This window comes from Pteropus alecto, unplaced genomic scaffold, assembly GCF_000325575.1.
Source record: "Pteropus alecto unplaced genomic scaffold, ASM32557v1 scaffold106, whole genome shotgun sequence".
Taxonomy (NCBI): Eukaryota; Metazoa; Chordata; class Mammalia; order Chiroptera; family Pteropodidae; genus Pteropus; species Pteropus alecto.
The window spans coordinates 18,065,595-18,083,800 of NW_006442103.1; the positions used below are offsets into that span (position 1 = coordinate 18,065,595).

At 49.4% G+C, this 18,206-nt stretch overlaps 2 protein-coding genes across 6 annotated transcripts; one reads left to right on the forward strand and one right to left on the reverse strand.

The window, feature by feature from the left end:
- Positions 1 to 1,657: 1,657 nt before the first annotated feature.
- Positions 1,658 to 6,186, reverse strand: ANKRD34A (ankyrin repeat domain 34A). 2 transcript variants are annotated; one of them, XM_025038470.1, is made up of 2 exons: positions 5,025 to 6,186; positions 1,658 to 4,110 (listed from the first exon to the last, which is right to left on the reverse strand). In XM_025038470.1, the coding sequence occupies exon 2, from the start codon at positions 3,992 to 3,994 to the stop codon at positions 2,507 to 2,509; it is 1,488 nt and encodes a 495-aa protein (XP_024894238.1). In that variant the 5' UTR covers positions 3,995 to 4,110; positions 5,025 to 6,186; the 3' UTR covers positions 1,658 to 2,506. The 2 variants fall into 2 exon arrangements, with proteins under 2 accessions (XP_024894238.1, XP_024894237.1); XM_025038469.1 differs by having other exon boundaries at positions 4,636 to 6,186.
- Positions 6,187 to 6,840: 654 nt separating this feature from the next.
- POLR3GL (RNA polymerase III subunit G like) lies at positions 6,841 to 16,479 on the forward strand. Of its 4 annotated transcripts, XM_015595358.2 has the most exons (10): positions 6,893 to 6,978; positions 7,748 to 7,888; positions 11,508 to 11,604; positions 13,231 to 13,398; positions 13,739 to 13,868; positions 14,714 to 14,782; positions 15,099 to 15,155; positions 15,393 to 15,466; positions 15,581 to 15,694; positions 15,977 to 16,479. In XM_015595358.2, the coding sequence occupies exons 4-10, from the start codon at positions 13,273 to 13,275 to the stop codon at positions 16,061 to 16,063; spliced, it is 657 nt and encodes a 218-aa protein (XP_015450844.1). In that variant the 5' UTR covers positions 6,893 to 6,978; positions 7,748 to 7,888; positions 11,508 to 11,604; positions 13,231 to 13,272; the 3' UTR covers positions 16,064 to 16,479. The 4 variants fall into 4 exon arrangements, with proteins under 4 accessions (XP_015450843.1, XP_006919774.2, XP_015450844.1 ...); XM_006919712.3 differs by lacking the exon at positions 7,748 to 7,888 and having other exon boundaries at positions 6,842 to 6,978; XM_015595357.2 differs by lacking the exons at positions 7,748 to 7,888; positions 13,231 to 13,398 and having other exon boundaries at positions 6,841 to 6,978.
- Positions 16,480 to 18,206: the final 1,727 nt, after the last annotated feature.

Here is an 18,206-nt window from a genome sequence, read left to right on the forward strand (position 1 = left end):
TGCAGTCGCTGCGCTCGCATCGTCTCCATCCTCGCCGCCAGCGGAGTAGCGGCCCGGAGCCTGCCAGCCTGGCGAGCTAACGGTCCCAGCCACCCCCGCCAGCTAGCGCCCAGGGACTGAAGGCGGTGCCGGAGCCCAGCCGTCAGTCAAGCGGGGGCGGGGACGAGCCGCGTCCTATGCCAATCACCGGAGAGGGGGCGGGAGCAAGCGGGCTCTAGCTCCGCCATAGGCAAAATATTGAGGAGGGAGGAGATTCTGAGCACCCAATTGCAAAGAGAGAAAGCGATATCCTCTATAGGAGAGCTTAGCTTGGGCACATCTTTGGGAATAGCGGAAAGCCAGCCAAACCCCTGGGGCGAGGCTTGGGGGAGCAGGGTGGGCGGGAGAGGGATAGGCCTGGAAGAAGCAAGGCTAGGGAGAACTGTAGACAGAGTGAGAGGATACTTAGGGATCGGTTGTCTGATTACTTCATGTTATAGATGTAGATGAGGAAACCTGCTCAGAGAAGTGTTGTGATTTGTCCCAGCAATCGGCGGTGGAGCTGAAGCAAGGAAAGATGCTGACATTTAATGAGCAAATATTTACAGCATGCCAGACACTCTGCAATGTACTTAGTGCATTGTCTTATTTAATAATCACAATCACTAACTAGATTTTATTGTTTTACAGATAAGGAAACTGACACTCAGAGAGGCTAGATAAATTGCCCCAAATTAAATACCTAGGAGATAGCAAAGGGATGGGGGGTGGGGGGTTCAGACATAGGTTTTCTGATTCCCAATATTTGATCTTTTCATTATACAACATCGTTGGGTAATTTTCTGATTTCACCTATCCTTAGTTGGGGGAGCAAGAAAGAGTGGAATGGGCTGCCCCCTTACCTCCCATGAGGGGAGAGTTAGGAGGAGTTGGAGGAAGAGTTAGAATATATACAGAAAAAGAGCAAACTGGGAGGTCCAAAGGGCAGATTAGGACAGGCACCCTTGTTCATAAAACCTGTCGGGCTGGGTTCCTCTGATTACTCTTACATGTGCATATAAACACACACACCACACACACTTTGTCAGTTGACCATCATCATGCCATTTTTACCTGAGTAAGGTTGTAATAACTCCTCCCTTCCACTTCCCACCTCCCCGTGTGTGTGTCTGTTTCTCTCTCTCCCCCACTCTCTCTCTTTCTCTAAATAGCTCTCTCTCCACCCTACAATGGCTCTGAAATCAAGGACGGGGAAATAGAAGCCAGAAGCAGAAGAACATGGGTAAAATGGACCTGGTGAGATGCAAGTTAGACCCCAAGGAAATACTATGTGTGGTCAACAAACAGGAAGCTTGGAAGAGGGACAGTTAATCTACTGGGATATATCTACTGACTGTGGCGGGGGGGGGCACTTTTTGTAGGAATCTTAAAGAATTTGAGGCCGGACATAGGGGAGGCTGGGAGAATGGAACCCTGTCAAATGCCTTAAAACCTTCAGGACACAGGACTCTTGCCTTTCCTTCTATAACCACAGTTGGTCACTTGGTCTCCTGGAAAGAAATGGGGGGTGGACCTCTAAGCATCCCCTAAATCATTATAGCTGTAGTTAGCAGCACCCTCCCTCCTCCATTCCTCCTTTCCGACACCCCACACCCCCGGGCAGAAGTGACAAAACAGAGACTTCTGAACACATTTATTTGATATGTCAAGTGGAGAGAGGAGTGATTTAGTGTTACTCCCCACTTCCACCTGCGGGGGTGTTCATAAACTCAGACACACCGAAGAGCAGCTTAGAGCCCATGACCCACCCCCTGAGAAAATGAGACGACCTGTTGTATCAGTTGGGGGGACAGGGAGGGAATAAAAAGCAGGAAGTGGAGAAGTAAAGCTGAGAGCAGGAAGGGCAGCAGCAGAACTGAGTCTGGGGGTTGCTGCAGGAAACCCCCAAGGAGAGTGGAGAAGATATCCTGAACAGTGGTTAGGGCTGGAAACAGGTGTGAACAAGGAGCCAGGCCTGGAGAGAGAAGCGTAGACCTGCAGAGCAGGGTGGAATACTCCCGAACCGGGTCGAGTGTGCAAAATCATGAGCGGGTTGTGTTGCAGGGTGTAGTGGAAAGCAAGGAATTGCTTCCGTAGGAGAGCAGAGTTTGGAGACTACCCATAAGTAGGGGTTCCCTACTTACTGCTTCTGAACAAACGCAAGTGAGTTCGGCCCAGGACCCATTTGGGGCCCTAGCACAAGTGGCCCAGTGTGCGCTGTGCCTGTGGGTACACAAGGGATCCCATACGCATGTGAAATGATCAGGGCATGAATGCATGTGTCTATATGACCAATAAATAGAGTATTTACCCTTCCCTGCAGATAAGAGTAACTGTGCTGCGGACACGTTTGCCCATGTGTGCGTGCACCGTGCCCATGAGCACATGCAAGAGAACCCTATGTCCGCGGTGTGTGTGTGTGAGCTGGTTCTCTCACCTGTCCCGTCAAGGTGCTCATCCCCACCCTCCTTGGCTCCTCTCACTCCTCTCAGCGCCCTGGCTCCCCTGGCCCCCCTAGACTCTGGAAGCCCCCCAGCAGGCGGATCTGCTCAGTCTGCATGGAGTGGCGCCTCACCAACTTTCGCTTGGTCCTGGGAGAGCCGGGCGCTCCCGCCTGGGGAGGAGCGGGCAGCGAAGGCGCCCGACCTCCGGGCTGGGGGCGAATGTCGGGGATGGGAGGGTGGGGGCTGACGTTGAGCGGGGGCAGGAAACCCGGCCGCGTCTGCGAGATGTGGTCCAGGAGCAGCGTCCCCGAGCCCCTCCGCTCCAGCAGCCCGGGGCTCCGCCTCCGCCCGCTCAGCGGAGATACAGCCCCCGGCAGACTCTCCTGGGACTGGCGCGGGGAGGGAGCCGAGCCCGCCAGAGGGAGGGTCAGCGGGGAGGCGCTGTACCGGCGGCGCTCCAGGGACGGGCGGCTGCACTCCGGCGAGTCGGGGCACATATTTCCGGGGGTGTCGAGCTCCACCGGCTCCATGCGGCTCAGTTTCTGCCTCAGCCCTGAAGGGGGACCAGACTCCTGAGCTTCTGGCGCTGTGTTTCGGCGAGAGAGGGGACCCCCACCCATCACTTTCTCCGCCCACGGGGGCGGGGCCTCGGGGCCTTCGGTGCTGTGACGTCTGGAAAGACGCGGTCGACCGGTCAGGGTCAGGCCGTTGAATTCAGCGGTCAGGCGCTCCAACCCCGGCCTCCCTTCCGCGGGCGGGACCGGTTGAGGAGGAGCCACTAGGCCCCAGGGCTCGGAGTTGAGCCTTTTGAGTGGTTTTGGAGGGTGACGGGGTGGTTTGGGGAGCGGCTCAGAAGGGGAGGGGTCATCGGGGGGCTTAGGAAGAGGGAATTCAAATACGTCCCGCTTCTCCTCTTCTTCCTGGGTGCGAGGCGATATCAGCCCCCGTCCTCCCCCTGCAGTCTGCAGCTGGATTTCCGAAGGGGAGGTGCAGACCCCCGGGCTAGGAGGAGCAGGAGCGGGGTCCTCTACCCCCGGCGACGGTGGGGAATTGAGATACTGCCGGGTCTTCTTGGTGCCCGAGGGAGAGGTGTCGGTGGTGATGATGATGACCTCCGTGCCCTTGGCCTTACAGGCGTCCAACAGCGTGGCAAGGGTCTCGCGGTCCCCGCGGTCCAGGGCATGGACAAGCGCCGAGGCGCCCGCGTGATCTCGGACTGAGGGGTCTGCGCCGTGGGCAAGGAGCAGCGAGGCCACCGCGGCGCCCCCACCGCCGGCGCAAGCGTGCATGAGGGCGGTGCGCCCCAGGCGGTCTGCGATGTTGGGGTCCGCACCTTGCTCCAGGAGGTAGCGTACCATGCGAGCCTTGTTCTGGGGGTCGTCGTAGCGGGCCCGACAGGCCGCCATCAGCGCAGTCTCCCCCTGGGCATCACCCTCATTCACGTAGGCGCCCCCCTCCAGAAGCAAACGGGCCAAGCGGAGCTTACCCTGACCCACGGCCCGAAGGAGAGCGTGGCCCTCGGTGTGCAGCATAGCTGCGGCTGGGGCGAGAGCACCGGTGGAGCCGGGACCGGGACCTGCCGAGGAAGGCTAGGGGCGTGGGGGTGGTGGCTGGCAGAGGCCTGAGGGCTCAGTGGCGAAGCCAATCCCTGCGAGAAAGACAAGAGATCTTACTGACGGAGTCAGGCGGGGAAACTGAGGCAGCGGTGGAAGGACCCGGCGTGGGGCGGGGGAGATCGCCACTGCGCGGCACACAGTCCTTCTACTAACTCATGCCTCTGAGCCGCCCCCTCCCCCCAGCGCATGCCTGAGGAGGTGGGAAGGGCGAGCGCGCGTGCAAATGCGTACGTGCACGCGCAGATCTTCGCACCCCCACCCTCACCCCACGGCTTACCAGACCTTTCCAGCATCCCCCTTTTCTCATCCGCACTTGGAATCCCCCTTTCTAGGAGGTTGAACACCACCCACCCACGCACATGCACCCCTCCATTCACACACATACCCATTCCTAACCTCTTGTAGGTTGCCACAGCCCCATAAATGGAATGGGGGGAGGGAAGCAGCTTGCATTTGGGACCTAAAATGGGTGGGGGACAATTGGGGGTTTCTTTTGCCCCTGCTACGTTCCCCATCACTCCTTGCTCTCTCCCCTCCCAGGCTGTGCGCCCAGATACCTGAATGTCCGCAGAATCTCCGCCCGGCCAGGACCCAAGCCAGGGCCACCAGGCAGCCGGGGCGGCGGAGCCGGGTTCCCGGGGGCCCACATGGCGTGTGGGGGGGGGCACCCGGATTCCCTTGGTGTCAGTGTCTGCGCCCGGGCACCGGATCCTGGTCCCTCCTCCCGGTGCGCCCCGGGCACAGCGCCGGCTCGGGAGGAGAGAAGCTGGGGTGGGGGGGGTGCGAAGGGCGGAGCTCTGCCTTGCTATTTATAGCCTAGTCTCTGCGGGTGGGGGCGTCCGGCACCAAACTGCTCCCCCACCCATGCACACATAAACCCTCTAAACCTAGAGACACCAATCCTGACTCCCCTTGCTCAATCGGCCACCCCTCGGCCCCAACAAACCTAAATGTTCCTTGGGAGATTCCTCCGCGACCCAGACTGGGACCATCCCAGTTCTTCATGGAGCTTCAGGTCCCCATTCTCCGCGTTTTGTGTGCTTATGAGCGCCTGTGCGCCAGACCTGACCTACCACGGACCGCACAGGGCACACTGTGCAGAGTGGTGGAGAGAGGCGATTGGGATCCACAGCCGGGGTCCATACTGTGCAGAGAGAGGCAAGAGATCTGGCTGGCTTCTCGTAGTTTAAATGCCAGGGGAGCTGGAGTCAGACACAGCGGTACATCCTCACTCCACCTCCCCCAAAACGGAACACACAGCACAGATAAACTTGGACCTCAGCTCCTTTGTACAGACTTCTCAGCTAAGTATGAGGAGGGTGGATATCAGGTCATTTTCAGATACAGGAATGGGCATTCCCAGATGCTTCCTCCCCATATTCGGCGTGGGGGATAGAAAAAGAGCAGAGAAAAGAGAGAGAACGTTGTAACACATCCTCTCTCATCGCATCTGTCTTGCTTCGTCTCATTATCTTTTCATCTTGCTTGAAGGTCTTTGTCCAAATCTCTCCTTAAGTCTTTTCCTATCTGTTGCAATCGGTTTCTTTCTCTCTCTGCTTCTCCTTGCCACCTGCCCTGTCTCCATGGTTACCATAGCTTCTATCTGCATATTTTAGGAATGAGTTTGTGTCCAGCTGGAAGGCATCAGGGGAAGTGAGGGATGAAGAAAAAATCCTAAGGATTTGGAAAACTCACCTGAGAGAATTCAGAGGCTGGAGGCCACCAGACACAAGATCCTAAAAATAGTGTTCCGGAAGAAGAGGAGAGAGAACTATTTGCAGGGCAGCTTTCCATTTTACCAGCTACCATTGACTGGACATCAACTGTGCGCCAAGTACTTTACAGATATTATCTCCAATCGTCACAACAACAGTATCCGGAAGGAACTATCCTTGGTTATAGATAAAGAACTGAGACTTAGGAAAGTTAAGCAAGTTCTCCAAAGCCTCACAGGTCTGTTTCTGTCCGGTTACAAAGACTGGGCATTTGTCACTACACCTGTATACAGCCTTCCAAACTCAGAGTCTCCACCCTCAGGGCCATTTTCTCTGACTTCTGGGTTATATGCTTCCTGACTCTCCCTCTGTTTCTGTTTTTGTGAAAGTAGGTCTCCCCACCCCCCCACCCCCCCCACACAATATATACTTCCTGACTCTCCCTCTGTTTGTGAAAGTAGGTCTCCCCACCCCCCCCACCCCCACACACACCGCTCCTCACTTTATCAAGGGCCTGGGAGGAGCTGGAAGACAGCGGAAAATGCAGAAAACACTGGTCTCCTGCTCTGCTTCCCCAATGCCGGTTCTTTGATTCCTGACCCTTCCTGCCCCGAACCTTCTTCCCATCTTCTCACAGACATGTCAGCAACCCACAAGAAAAAAATTTTTTTTTTTTTTAGAAAAGAAGTATTCATTGGTGGTGCTAGAGGGAAGCAGGGTAGGATCGAAGGGAAGGTTGGAGTAATGGAGGAGAGGCCAAGCTACGAAGCCAGAGCCACAGAAAGCCTGATCCCTAATGAGCAGGTTTCATAGGGGTTCATTTCTCTATGCGAACTCAGTCAATAGAGTCCCTCGGTGAGATCTGAGTGTCAGGCTCCCTCTGGGAACTCTCGCCAGCCAGGGGCTCCTCCGTCTGAGACGAGGTTGGAAATAACTGACCCCTGGTCGCTTCTGCAACCCCACCTGTCTCCGCGCGGGGCTCCCCAAGCCTGGTTCCGGCTGACTCTCTCCCTCCCTGCGTCTCCTCCTCGGCTTCCAGTGGGCGGACCTCTTCGCCTAGATTGGCCGGGAGAATTCACCAATGGGGAGCTCCGGGAGGCGGACCCAGAACGCCACCAGCTCGAGGAAGACAGGCAAATTTCAAGTTGGCTGCGGCTTGGGCTCCGCGTGGGGGAGGGGCAGCAGGTAAGGTTCCGACCTGGTGGCGCTGAGCTGGTTCGGTCCCACATTTCCCAAACTGGTTCTTCAGGACCAAGCTGCAGGTTAGATAGACAACGCGGTCTGGCGGATCAGCCCCCTTCTGGCTCCCTACCCTTTCTCCACTGGGCTCCTCTTGCTGTATTGATTGTATACCAGAGAACCGTAGTTTTCTTTTGCACATGGGCGAGAGATATTAAAACAGAAAGTAAGAAAGACTCATTCTTGTACCTACGACTTTTGCAGTGGCATCAGCTTCCCTTGAATCTACTAATATTATCTCCCTAAGAGCCTAACAGACAGACTCCTGCTACCTGTCTAGACTCAGCCGAACGCATACCTCCTTCCTAGCTTTCCTGGACCTCCTTTTTTGCAGAATTAATTGTTCCCCAGTCTGATGATAGCATTTTACGCATACTTCCTTAGAGCGCTTAAGTGCACGCTCTCTCTTCAATGTTTCTATTCTTCTTAGAATATAAGGTTCTGCAGGGCAAGTTGTAGTACTTAATACACAGTGCCCAATAAAGGTTAATTGAATGGAATTGACTGGGGACGCAGAATTAAAACTCCTAATGTAATTAGGGAACAATTAATGAAAGACGAAATAAAATGCAATACAGCATATAATTAAGATCTCCTAAATTAGTAGTTCATAATACAATTGCTCGTAGGACTGGGATGGTGAGGGGAGGCTTTATGAATCACAAGGTCTCAAGTTTGGAAGGACCCTTAGGAATCGTGTTCATTCATTCAACAGGTATTTATTGAGCATCTACTGTATGCCAGACACATGCTAGACAATGGGGATCAGAGCGAATCTTCTACTCTAGGCCTGCGTGCTCCGTCTGATCAACTGCACTTAGTAAATTGTCATCCAGCTTCTACCGAAACGTCGTTAGTAAGCGAACTCCCTATCTCGCTTTGCATGTCATTCCATTTTGGCATATTTATTCTTCGATTAATATTCAACAGATATTCTAAACAAATATGCAGCTCGATAAAATGCATTCCACACTTCCATTGTAAAAGAGGGAGAGGTGTCCTGGTGGTAATATTCTTAAAAATTAAGAACACCATCCCTTTTGTTTTCTGATTATAGGAGTGATACACACTTATTCTAGAAAATTCGGAAACACATAAAGGTATAAATAAAAATGCCTGTTATTTCATGGCCACGATATAGTGAAAACCATTATTTTAATATATATCCTTTCAATGTCTTCACTGTATGTGTACATATATGTACATATGTGTGTATGTGTGTATATATTACATAAATATGGCCATATAATGAATACATTTTATGTCATGTTCCTCTCACTTTATATTATGAATATTTTTCTGCCTTTAAACATTATTTGAAATCATTTTTATGGCTACATGGTAGTATAAAATGGATACTCGATTTTTTTTAGCCATTCATTTCTTGTTGGACCATTTAGGTTATTTCAGATTTTTTACTACTATGAATAGCTCTTTGATGAACATCCTTGACTATATATCAGATGATTTCTTGAGGATAGATTTTTTTCTAAGTAGGGTTACTGGATTAAGGATATGAACATATAAAAGGCTGTTGATTCAAGGAGTCAAACTGCTCCATCGAAAGATTGTGATCCAGCGAAGTATGACAGTGTCCATCTCAGAAAAACTCATGACAGCCCGATTATTGTTTAAATCTTTGTCAGTTTGATAGGTAAAGAGTGATTTTATAGGCCATACTTCTGTCAATTGCCTATTCATGTCGTTTGCACATTTATTCTTTTGGGGTGATATTTCTTTTCACTTGGATTTCTGTGAGTTCTAATATAATGAGTGTTAACTTCTTGTCTTATTCATTGCAAATACAGGAAACTCTAAACATTAGCGTGTTCCAGGCTTCAATCCCCGGATCTCCTCTTTTCTCTGTTTACATTCACTCCTTTAGGGATCTCGCCCAGTCTGCTGGCTTGAAATAGTCATATATTGCTAACTCCCCTAGAATGTGAGCTCCATTGACACTTCATGGGTGTAGAAGTTTTTTGGTCTGGTTTGCTCATTGCTGTAGCCCTAACACTTAGAACAGTGCTTGGTACACAGCAAGCACTCAGTAAACACTTGTCGAATGAATTAAGATGGTTTTGTTATTATTTTTCCCATCGTACAGTTGAAGAAACAGGTTTAGGGATATTAAATAAATTGCTGAAGGTTATGTAGCTAGGAAATGATGGAACTGGGATTCAAATCCATGTACTACTACATGTAGTGCCCGCCTACATGTTAAATTTGATGTAATTGTTTTTCTGTATGTTTTGTTGCAGCCTATTAACCTTTACCACAATACACAGTTATGCATAATTGAGAATGAGTATAATGAATATGAAATGTTATTTTGGGGGAAGGGGAAGGCAGGGGTGACCACTAGGAAGGGTTGATGTTAAGGAGGAACAGTTTTCGACCCGATTATGGGAGACCTTAAATATTTTCAAGAATTTAGACTCAATCACAATCTTAAATAGAAGAGACTCATTGTAGATTCCTGAGCTGAGTGGGGTAGAGGTGGATGGTTTACAGGTTCCCAAACACCAGTTTGTTGCCTGAATTAAATTAAAAATTGTCTTCTTTTTACCCCACGTCTTTGGCTAGTATGTGGCAGCGGAGTTAGATTTGTCTAGTCTCAAAGCTCATAGCCTTTTCTTAACTCCGCACTGTTCTGCAGTCAAAACAACTCCCATCTCCATTGCTAGAACTGTATTTGTCAAGTGGAAAGATACCTAAGCCAGCTGGTTAGAGTGTCATTTCCCTGGAAAGGGCCTGAAGACATGGTGACAGATTATTACTCCATGAGACATCCTCTCTCCCCTAATATGTTCTTTCAATCAGATCACAATCTATTAACTAACTGCCATTTTTTCTTCACATTTTTTTTTTGTGGCAGTTGGACTTAACACTGTCCAGGTTCCCCAGACACGTGTTTTTCTACCTTCCCCTTCCTGCTGCATATTATTAGATTGATCTACTATTCTGTTACTTTATATTTTTAAATTTAACTTAATATTTTTCTTATTACAAAAACAATACCCATTTGATATAGAAGAAAACATTAAAATACAAACAACAACAACAACAACAAATCACTTCAAATTAACCAGTGTTAAATTTTGGTGTATATCCTTTAAGAATATTTTATTCGTGTGTGCGTGTGTGTGTGTGTGTGTGTGTGACCACTTAGATTACCTTATACATATTTTTAAATTTTTTTAACCAAATAATTTTTTGTGAATGCCCTTCACAGAGCCATATATTTCTTGTCTAGCATATTCGTTGGCTATTAATTGAAGAACAACTATCCCAAAATGGAATGGCCTGCAAAGTGAGATAGGGAGTTCGCTTACTAACAACGTTTATATAGAAGCTGGATGACAATTTACTAAGTGCGGATGAACAGAGGAAGGACGAATGCCTAGTGTAGAGGATTCTCTCTGATCCCCATTGTCTAGCATGTGTCTGGCATACAGTAGATACTCAAAAAATACCTGTCGAATGAATGAACACATGATTCTTAAGGGCCCTTTCAAACTTGAGACTTTGTGATTTATAAAGCCTCTCCTCACCATCTACCATCCAAGTCTTCCTAGCTTTCTCCCTTCTCTGGACTGTGGGAGCAATTATATTATGAACCACTAATTTAAGAATTCTTGATTATATACTGTTTTGTCCCTTATTGTTCCCTAACGTGTTGTTATATATACCCTTAATATGATGTGATGAAATTGCACTTTACCTCTGTGATCCAAGTCTATAACCCCAATGTAATTAGGAGAAAAACATTAGACAAATTCCAGCAGACATGCGTCCTATTATACACCCGAGCAGTACTCTTAAAACTGTCAAGATCATCAAAAACAAGGACGATCTGAGAAACTATGAATTTTGAGTTGCTATTCGAGTTTCTTTTTTTATTATTAATAGATTTTATTTTTAAAAACAATTTTAGATTTACAGAAAAGCTGAGCAGATAGTACCAAAAGTTCCTATATGCCCTGGTGGATTTTCCGCTACTATTAGCATCAAATGTTAGCACAGTACATTAGTTACAATTATGAAAACATATTGATAAATTATAATTACTTAAGGACATAGTTGATTCACATTTCCTCAGTTTTACCTAATGCTCTTTTCTGTTCCAGGATCCCATTCGGTACACCACATTACATTTAGCTGTCATTGGTCCTATTATGTATGTCTGTATGTGCATATATATACATATACACACATATATGTATGTATACACACAGAAATGAAATCGAAAGGATACATACTAAAATGTTAATAGTAGTTATCAATACATGGTGGTTATCATGTATTGAAATAATACATGATATAATAAGTATTTTTACTTATTGAAATAATACATGATATAATAAGTATCATGAAATAATAAGTATTTTTTTTAATGTCTTTATGGGTTTCCAAGTTTTCTAGAATAAATGTATATTATTTCGGAAAACAAAAGGGATGGTGTTCTTTGTTTTCAGGAATGCTACTGCGAGGCCAGCTCTTCCTCTTCTCCAGTGGAAGAAGGGACCGTCCTTGTTTTTGGTGTCTTTGGCAGTTTTAAAGGCTACTGCTCAGGTATGTGATAGGATGCTCCTCTGCTGGAATTTGTCTGATTTTTTTCCCCCCCAATTAGATTGGGGTTATGGATTCAGGGAAGAAGGTCACAGAGGTAAAGTGGTAAAGTGCCACTTCATCACATCATATTAAGGGGTCACGCTAGCAACATGATTTAATATTGTTGATGTTGACCCTGGTTCCCAGACTGAAGTAGTGTTTGTTCAGTTTCTGCACTGTAAAGTTATTAATCCCCCTTTCCAAAACTGTATTGGACAAAATTCCCTATACGCAGCCCACACTCAAGGAGAGGGGAGTTCCACCCACGCTCCATCCCCCCTACATAATTTATTTGGAATTCTGCATGAGAGCTTTGTCTTTTCTCCTTTGTGTCTTAATTTATTCGATCATTTATTTATATTAGTATGGACTCATGGATATTTTATATTTTTAGGATTAGAATTCAGTACCACTTTATTTTATTGCTCAAATTTTTCAGCTTTGGCCATTGGCAGCTCTTTCAGTTGATTCTTATGCCCCTTTGACATAGCCCCATCAATGTGAGCGTGCGTGTGTATGTGTGTGTGTGTGTGAGTGGTCGTTGTTGTTGTTTTGAGTACTTTTGGGCACTACAAGATGCTTCAGTCTCGTCTTGTATATTTCCTGCCCCAGTCTTAGATTCAGCCATTTCTCCAAGAAGCCCTAGTTCCTTTTATTGAAAAATGGTATTAGAAACCAAGATCTGGTTGCTAGGTGTGTCCCTTGCTAGTGGGGTAGCATTTCTTTCAAGTTTCATTTTCATTTGGTAATTTATTCAGCATCCTAGCTGCCTCTCACTGGCCCCTGGGATTGATGGCAAGAGGCAGAGTTCAGTTCAGTAGCGGGAGGATCTTTTCATTCATCAGAGTTGATCACAGTGGAATGGGCTGCCTTGGAGAAGAATAGGTGCCCTCTTTCTAGGAAAAGGCCATCAGAAGCTGAATGACTAACAACTTACAGAGTGGAGTAATGCTCTGGGAGGGGGTGTGGACTAGATAACTCCATGGCTTTTTCCAATTCTAAGAGTCTGTGCTTCCAAATGGTACTTAAAAAGATCAGTTTGATCATAATGGTCCTCCCCACCGCCTCACACCGCACCCCCAGCTCTCCACCCCCACCCTGGCCACTGACAGTGAGACCGGTGACTTATCCCTGTACCCCCGCAGTGCCTGGCACACGACCTTTTTCACGGGCTATGCTTAATAAATGTTTTCTTGAAATGCATTGCGTTGGATTCAACTGGGGCTTGGCTGGGTTTGGAAAGCCAGAAAGAGAAAGAATGCAAAGGTCACGTATGCATCAGATATGCAGATGGTGATAAACATCAAATTATCTTAGGGAGGTAGAGAAGTTTTATTCAAGGATCTAATCACTTTCCCTTCGTGCTACAGTTACACTATATTGCAGTTATCTGTCCTGTTACGACCATGTCTCATCCATGTTTATATTTTCAAAAATACCCTGCCTGGCACTATACCTTCTCAGTCAAAATTTGTTGAATTACACTGGCCTTTCAGGTCCCAGGGGGGAAAAGTTTGAGTGTCTCGTACCTCCCTAGCTTCCAATCCGTTCTGCTGTACTTTTTCTCTTTGTTTTTGTCTTTATCAGGTTTTTCTCTCTGGATCTCTGAATACCCAGGCCCCCTCCACCATGGCCAGCCGGGGTGGGGGCCGGGGTCGGGGCCGGGGCCAGTTGACCTTCAACATGGAGGCCGTGGGCATTGGGAAGGGGGATGCTCTGCCCCCGCCCACCCTGCAGCCTTCTCCACTCTTCCCCGTGAGTGTCCGTCCGCACTCCCTTCCCAAGTCCCCCGAGTACCCCTAGCTGACCGTGTGTGATCCTGGATTTCTCCGGGGTCATCTTAAAACCATTTTCCCTTTGCCCCTTCCTGTCTCTATGCTCCCAACTCACATGGCATGTTTTCCAGGCCAGGAAGTGTCTACCCTTACTTCTCACACTCGCAGCTCCCCAGCTTTCAAAATGTTGCGTTGCTCCCCACATTTTCCTCTGGCCCTTTGCTCATTAGGAGCATTGGGTTGAATTGGGGGGAGACACCCTCCTGGATTTGTACTCCAGCATTTTCTCCCTGGACTGACCACTGCCTCTGCCTCCTTAGCCCTTGGAGTTCCACCCAGTGCCTCTGCCCTCAGGAGAGGAGGGGGAATATGTCCTGGCGTTGAAGCAGGAGCTACGAGGGGCCATGAGGCAGCTCCCCTACTTCATCAGGCCAGCTGTCCCCAAGAGAGGTCAGTTGGAATGCTCGCGTCTTGTTCTGAGTGCTTTCCGTGAGCAGTGCCCTCTATTCGGCATTACTAGGGGCCAGAGATGCCAGAAGAGGCCCAGGAGCTCACCGTCTAACTGGGGAGGATCATAATTACCACTGCGTTTGAAATGCACGATGGTATCCATGGGTGGTTTTGAGTCTCACGACAATCTTGAGACAGTAGGAGGTTAAGGATTAAGATGCCCATTTCACAGGTATAAATGGAGGGATGTATTACAGTTTTTAACAATCTGGATTTACAGGCACCAACCGATCAGAAGAGGGGCTGGTGCTGGGTCTCTGAGAAGCCCTGCTAACGATAAACTATGACCTCTCTGGCCAGTGGATTGGGGAGAGGTCAGGGAGACCAGGAGGGACTGGGGAAGGGGGCGCACTGGGGAGGCTTGGGAGGGCGGATATTTACCAACTGCCGTGGAGGTACAGCACTGCAGAATCTGGACCACCGAAGCCCTGCTGAAGCCCGAGAAGCTGAAGCTCAGAGAGAGAAAGGCCTTGTCTAAGCTAGAGAAGGAGAGATGGAAGCCTGGTTGCTCGCTCTCTGGTATCCTTTTTACTGTACTGTACCACCTCTCGCTATAGTCATGCCTTCGGGTTAAGAGAGAGAACAAAAACATCGTCATTTTGGGTGGCAAAGGGACAGTTTAGAAGAGTATCGAAGGTCTTCGGTGAAGCTGACCCCCTGGGCTCTGGATTTGGGCTGAGGGGACAGACAATTCCCGAGTGTCGAGAAGGCTGGGCCCTCGGGAATAACCCTGTTCTAGGGCTCTGAAAGGATAAAACTTTGACCCTTGGCCTCTGACCCCTCAGATGTGGAGCGTTATTCAGACAAATATCAGATGTCAGGGCCTATTGACAATGCCATCGACTGGAACCCCGGTAGGTGACGGGCCCTTTCGTTGACCGCCCCTCTTTCAAACGTTTGAGATGCCTAAGCCACCGCCTCATGCACCCTCTTTTGTCCCTCCCTCCACCCCATTCAGCACATACACGCTCAGGTTCTACCTAAAAACCTATTAAGTAGTCCCCACTCCCAGGAGGCATCCAAGCCACGGGCTTGTTCCAAGCATCTTTGGTGCAACCTTATTCCTTCCTCACCTTTATCCCGACCCTGAGCTTTCCTTTAAAACCGGTCATCACCCCCAGGAGACCCCGGGCAGGGTCCTACTGACTTTTATATTCCCACCATTCCCAGACTGGCGACGTCTACCCCGGGAGCTAAAGATCCGAGTGCGGAAACTGCAGAAGGAGCGTGAGTGTATCTGGAGAAAGCGGAAAGAGAGGTTTCCTTCATCAGCCGGAGGAGGGCGGAGGCTGCGGGTGGTCTTGCCAGCCCCTCCGATTCCTACCCGCATCTCCCAATGTTCTTGCTGGATACCAGAGTGGCCACATGAGGGCAGCAGAGTGACATGGTCTCCGCAGGAAGGTGGGTAGAAAGCTAACAAGGGAGTTTGCTCTCTGATGGTTCGCTCTTTGATCCCCTCACCAGGGACCACTATTCTACTCCCCAAGAAGCCCCCTAAGACCACCGAAGATAAGGAGGAAACTATACAGAAACTAGAGGTGAGGAGGACCTGTGCAGAGCCCACATGGGCCCGAACCCATCCCTCCCCTTTGGCCCACGTGGGCCTGCCTCAGGTGAGTCTGAGTTTGCCTTCCTATTTGTCTTCACATAAGACCCTGGAGAAGAAGGAGGAAGAAGTAACTTCAGAGGAAGATGAGGAGAAAGAAGAAGAAGAAGAGAAGGAAGAAGAGGAAGAAGAAGAGTATGACGAGGAAGAACACGAAGAGGTAGAGGGACCTCCTTCCCCCGCCAGCCCCTCTCTCTCGCCCTCCTTAGCTCTGGGGACCTCAACTCTGTCCACCAGGGGTGTTCCCCTTGGAGAACCAAAGGAGAAAGTGCTCCCCAAAGATCGCGCCCTTCACTTTAGCGTCTCCAGGCCCTCGTCAAGAGTGGACAACAGCTGGAAGGGGTTTCCAGGCCTGGAATGGCGTGGCTGGGAGGGAGGGGGCCTGGCACACAGGGAGAAGGGAGCATGCCGAAAGCAAACCCGGAGGTATTTTCTGTTTCAGGAAACTGATTATATCATGTCCTATTTCGACAATGGAGAGGACTTTGGGGGTGACAGTGATGATAATATGGATGAGGCTATCTACTGAAGAAGGACCCCAAACACCACCCTGGAGCTTTCTCTCTCGATACAGGATACAGAGAGTAACTGTCCCTATTATTTGGTTTTTGTGGACAAGAAAATCATCTGCTCAGAGTCCAGATGACTCGTTTGGTCTCTGGAGATACAAATGGAGAATGATGACAGACAGACTCTCTTTTCTACCCTTCCCCTCCCTCCACCCTTGAATCACCTCTGATATCTTGGGAAAAGGGCAGAGGACCCATGTCTTAATGGTATGAAAGGTCGAAAGAAGAAAGAACGTCAAAAGAGGAACTGGAATTGTAAGAGCTGAGACAACCCCTCCCTGTTTTTTATTGTTCTTTATGGGGATCATCATGGGTGGGAGCTGTTAGGAGGAAGGAAGCCAGTTTTATATTTTTAAATAAAATGTTTTTATCTGTCTCTCTCTGTCCAGGGCGAGGCCTGGTGGGAGAGGGCTGGAGGAATGAAGGGGACGCCTCGCTGAGCCATGGTTCCCTCACCTGTCAGAGTCCAGCGTGACACCCTGGGGGTCACAGCCTTCCTGTCCCTTGCCCCTTCCCTCCCACATCCACCGTGGGACACCTGCTCCCAACCTAGCCCTGCCCAGGAACAGTCCCGAAATGCGTTTGCAGGGACGTGCAGAATGAGTAGTGGAAAACACTGACACCCCGGAGACCAGCTGGCTTCTGAGTCTCTGGTCCTCGGGCCATGGCGACGTGATTGTGTCTGTTCACAACACATTCACAGGGACACAGGCTCGCTCTTTCCCATACATGACCTTGATCTTGTCCTTGTTTACAAAGAACGATTGCAGCTATTTTTATGGGGACAGTCAAGAAAGCCAGGTGCGGGGAGGGAATAGGGAGGAGCTGCTGATTCTTCTTCATCAGGCTCTCTGGCCTCCAGGCCCTGGAGACCCCACTTTGAAACGTTTGTCTTTGCAGTGGGAGCCCCTAAATATTCTATTCTCCATTTCTAGGAGCCACCGTGGCTGAGTCGCACTTTCTCTCTTGGTTCTCCCTTTGTGGAATTTGGTTAGCCTTTCTCATTCCCTTCTTGGGGGAAAGACGGTAGGCGGTGTTGCTTTACAGGAAGTAATGCGGGTGGGGAGGAGGGGAGTGACTTGGGGACACTCACAGCTCTGAGCGATGATTTCTCGCCCACACAGCTCTCCCTTGGGTGAGGTCACATCTCTAGGCTCTGATTGGCTTCTGAAGAAGCCCTAGATGCGCTGATTGGTTCCAGCCACCCGACATGCAGCAGTCACGGACTAGCTGCGTGTCCAGATAGGGGCTGACTTAGGGAGGTGGTTCCGGATCCCTGCGATGCCGTGGATGCTGTGGGAGCAACCCTACCAAACACCAGGAAGCCTTAGTTAAGATGGAATGCGGGAGAATCTTCAAGAAATCCCCCAACCGTATTCAGGCAGGCCGACGGCATTCCCTACAGCATCAACTGAACTGACTGACAGGCAATCTAATGTTAGATACTTCTGACCTCATCCTCAAGATTGCTCAGGGGCTGTGACTCCATTGAGGGAGAGCACCTTAAAAAGCCTGATATGGCTGCAGTAGTAGGTGTTACGGCAGAAGCAGCCAAGAGAACGGAGAAGGAAACAGGAATAGAAACAGAACATTCCAGTTACTGAGCAATTTGCGATAATTGGTCTGTTTCCTTTTCTAGCTCTCAGAGGAGTTCTGAGTGGACGGCGTGGGGAGGGGCCAGAGGACCTGTCACTGGGGTTTCCCACAGTCACACTCTAGCCTGTGATTGTGGCTAGGGAGAAATCAGCAAAGAACAAAAGTAAAAGACATTGAAAAATCTCCTTTTGCCCTTTTCCCCCCGACACGTACACAGGCTGTCCTGACCCGGACAGCTGTATCTATGTCTATGTCGGGGTCACGACCAACCCCCGAAATCCCACCTCAGGCCAGCCTGAGAACTTAAAAGAATGAGAATAAAGAATATTCTAGACAAGAGAAAGTAGAGGAGGACTGAGACACATCCCCCCTCCGCGCCACCTCTCCACCCCCAGCACACACACACATCCTTTTCCCATAAAATGAGGGAGAAAGGAGGACAAAGGTTACAGTGACCCCTGGGGATCAGTTGTACTGTCTCAAAGGCAAAGTATCAGGAAGATCAGA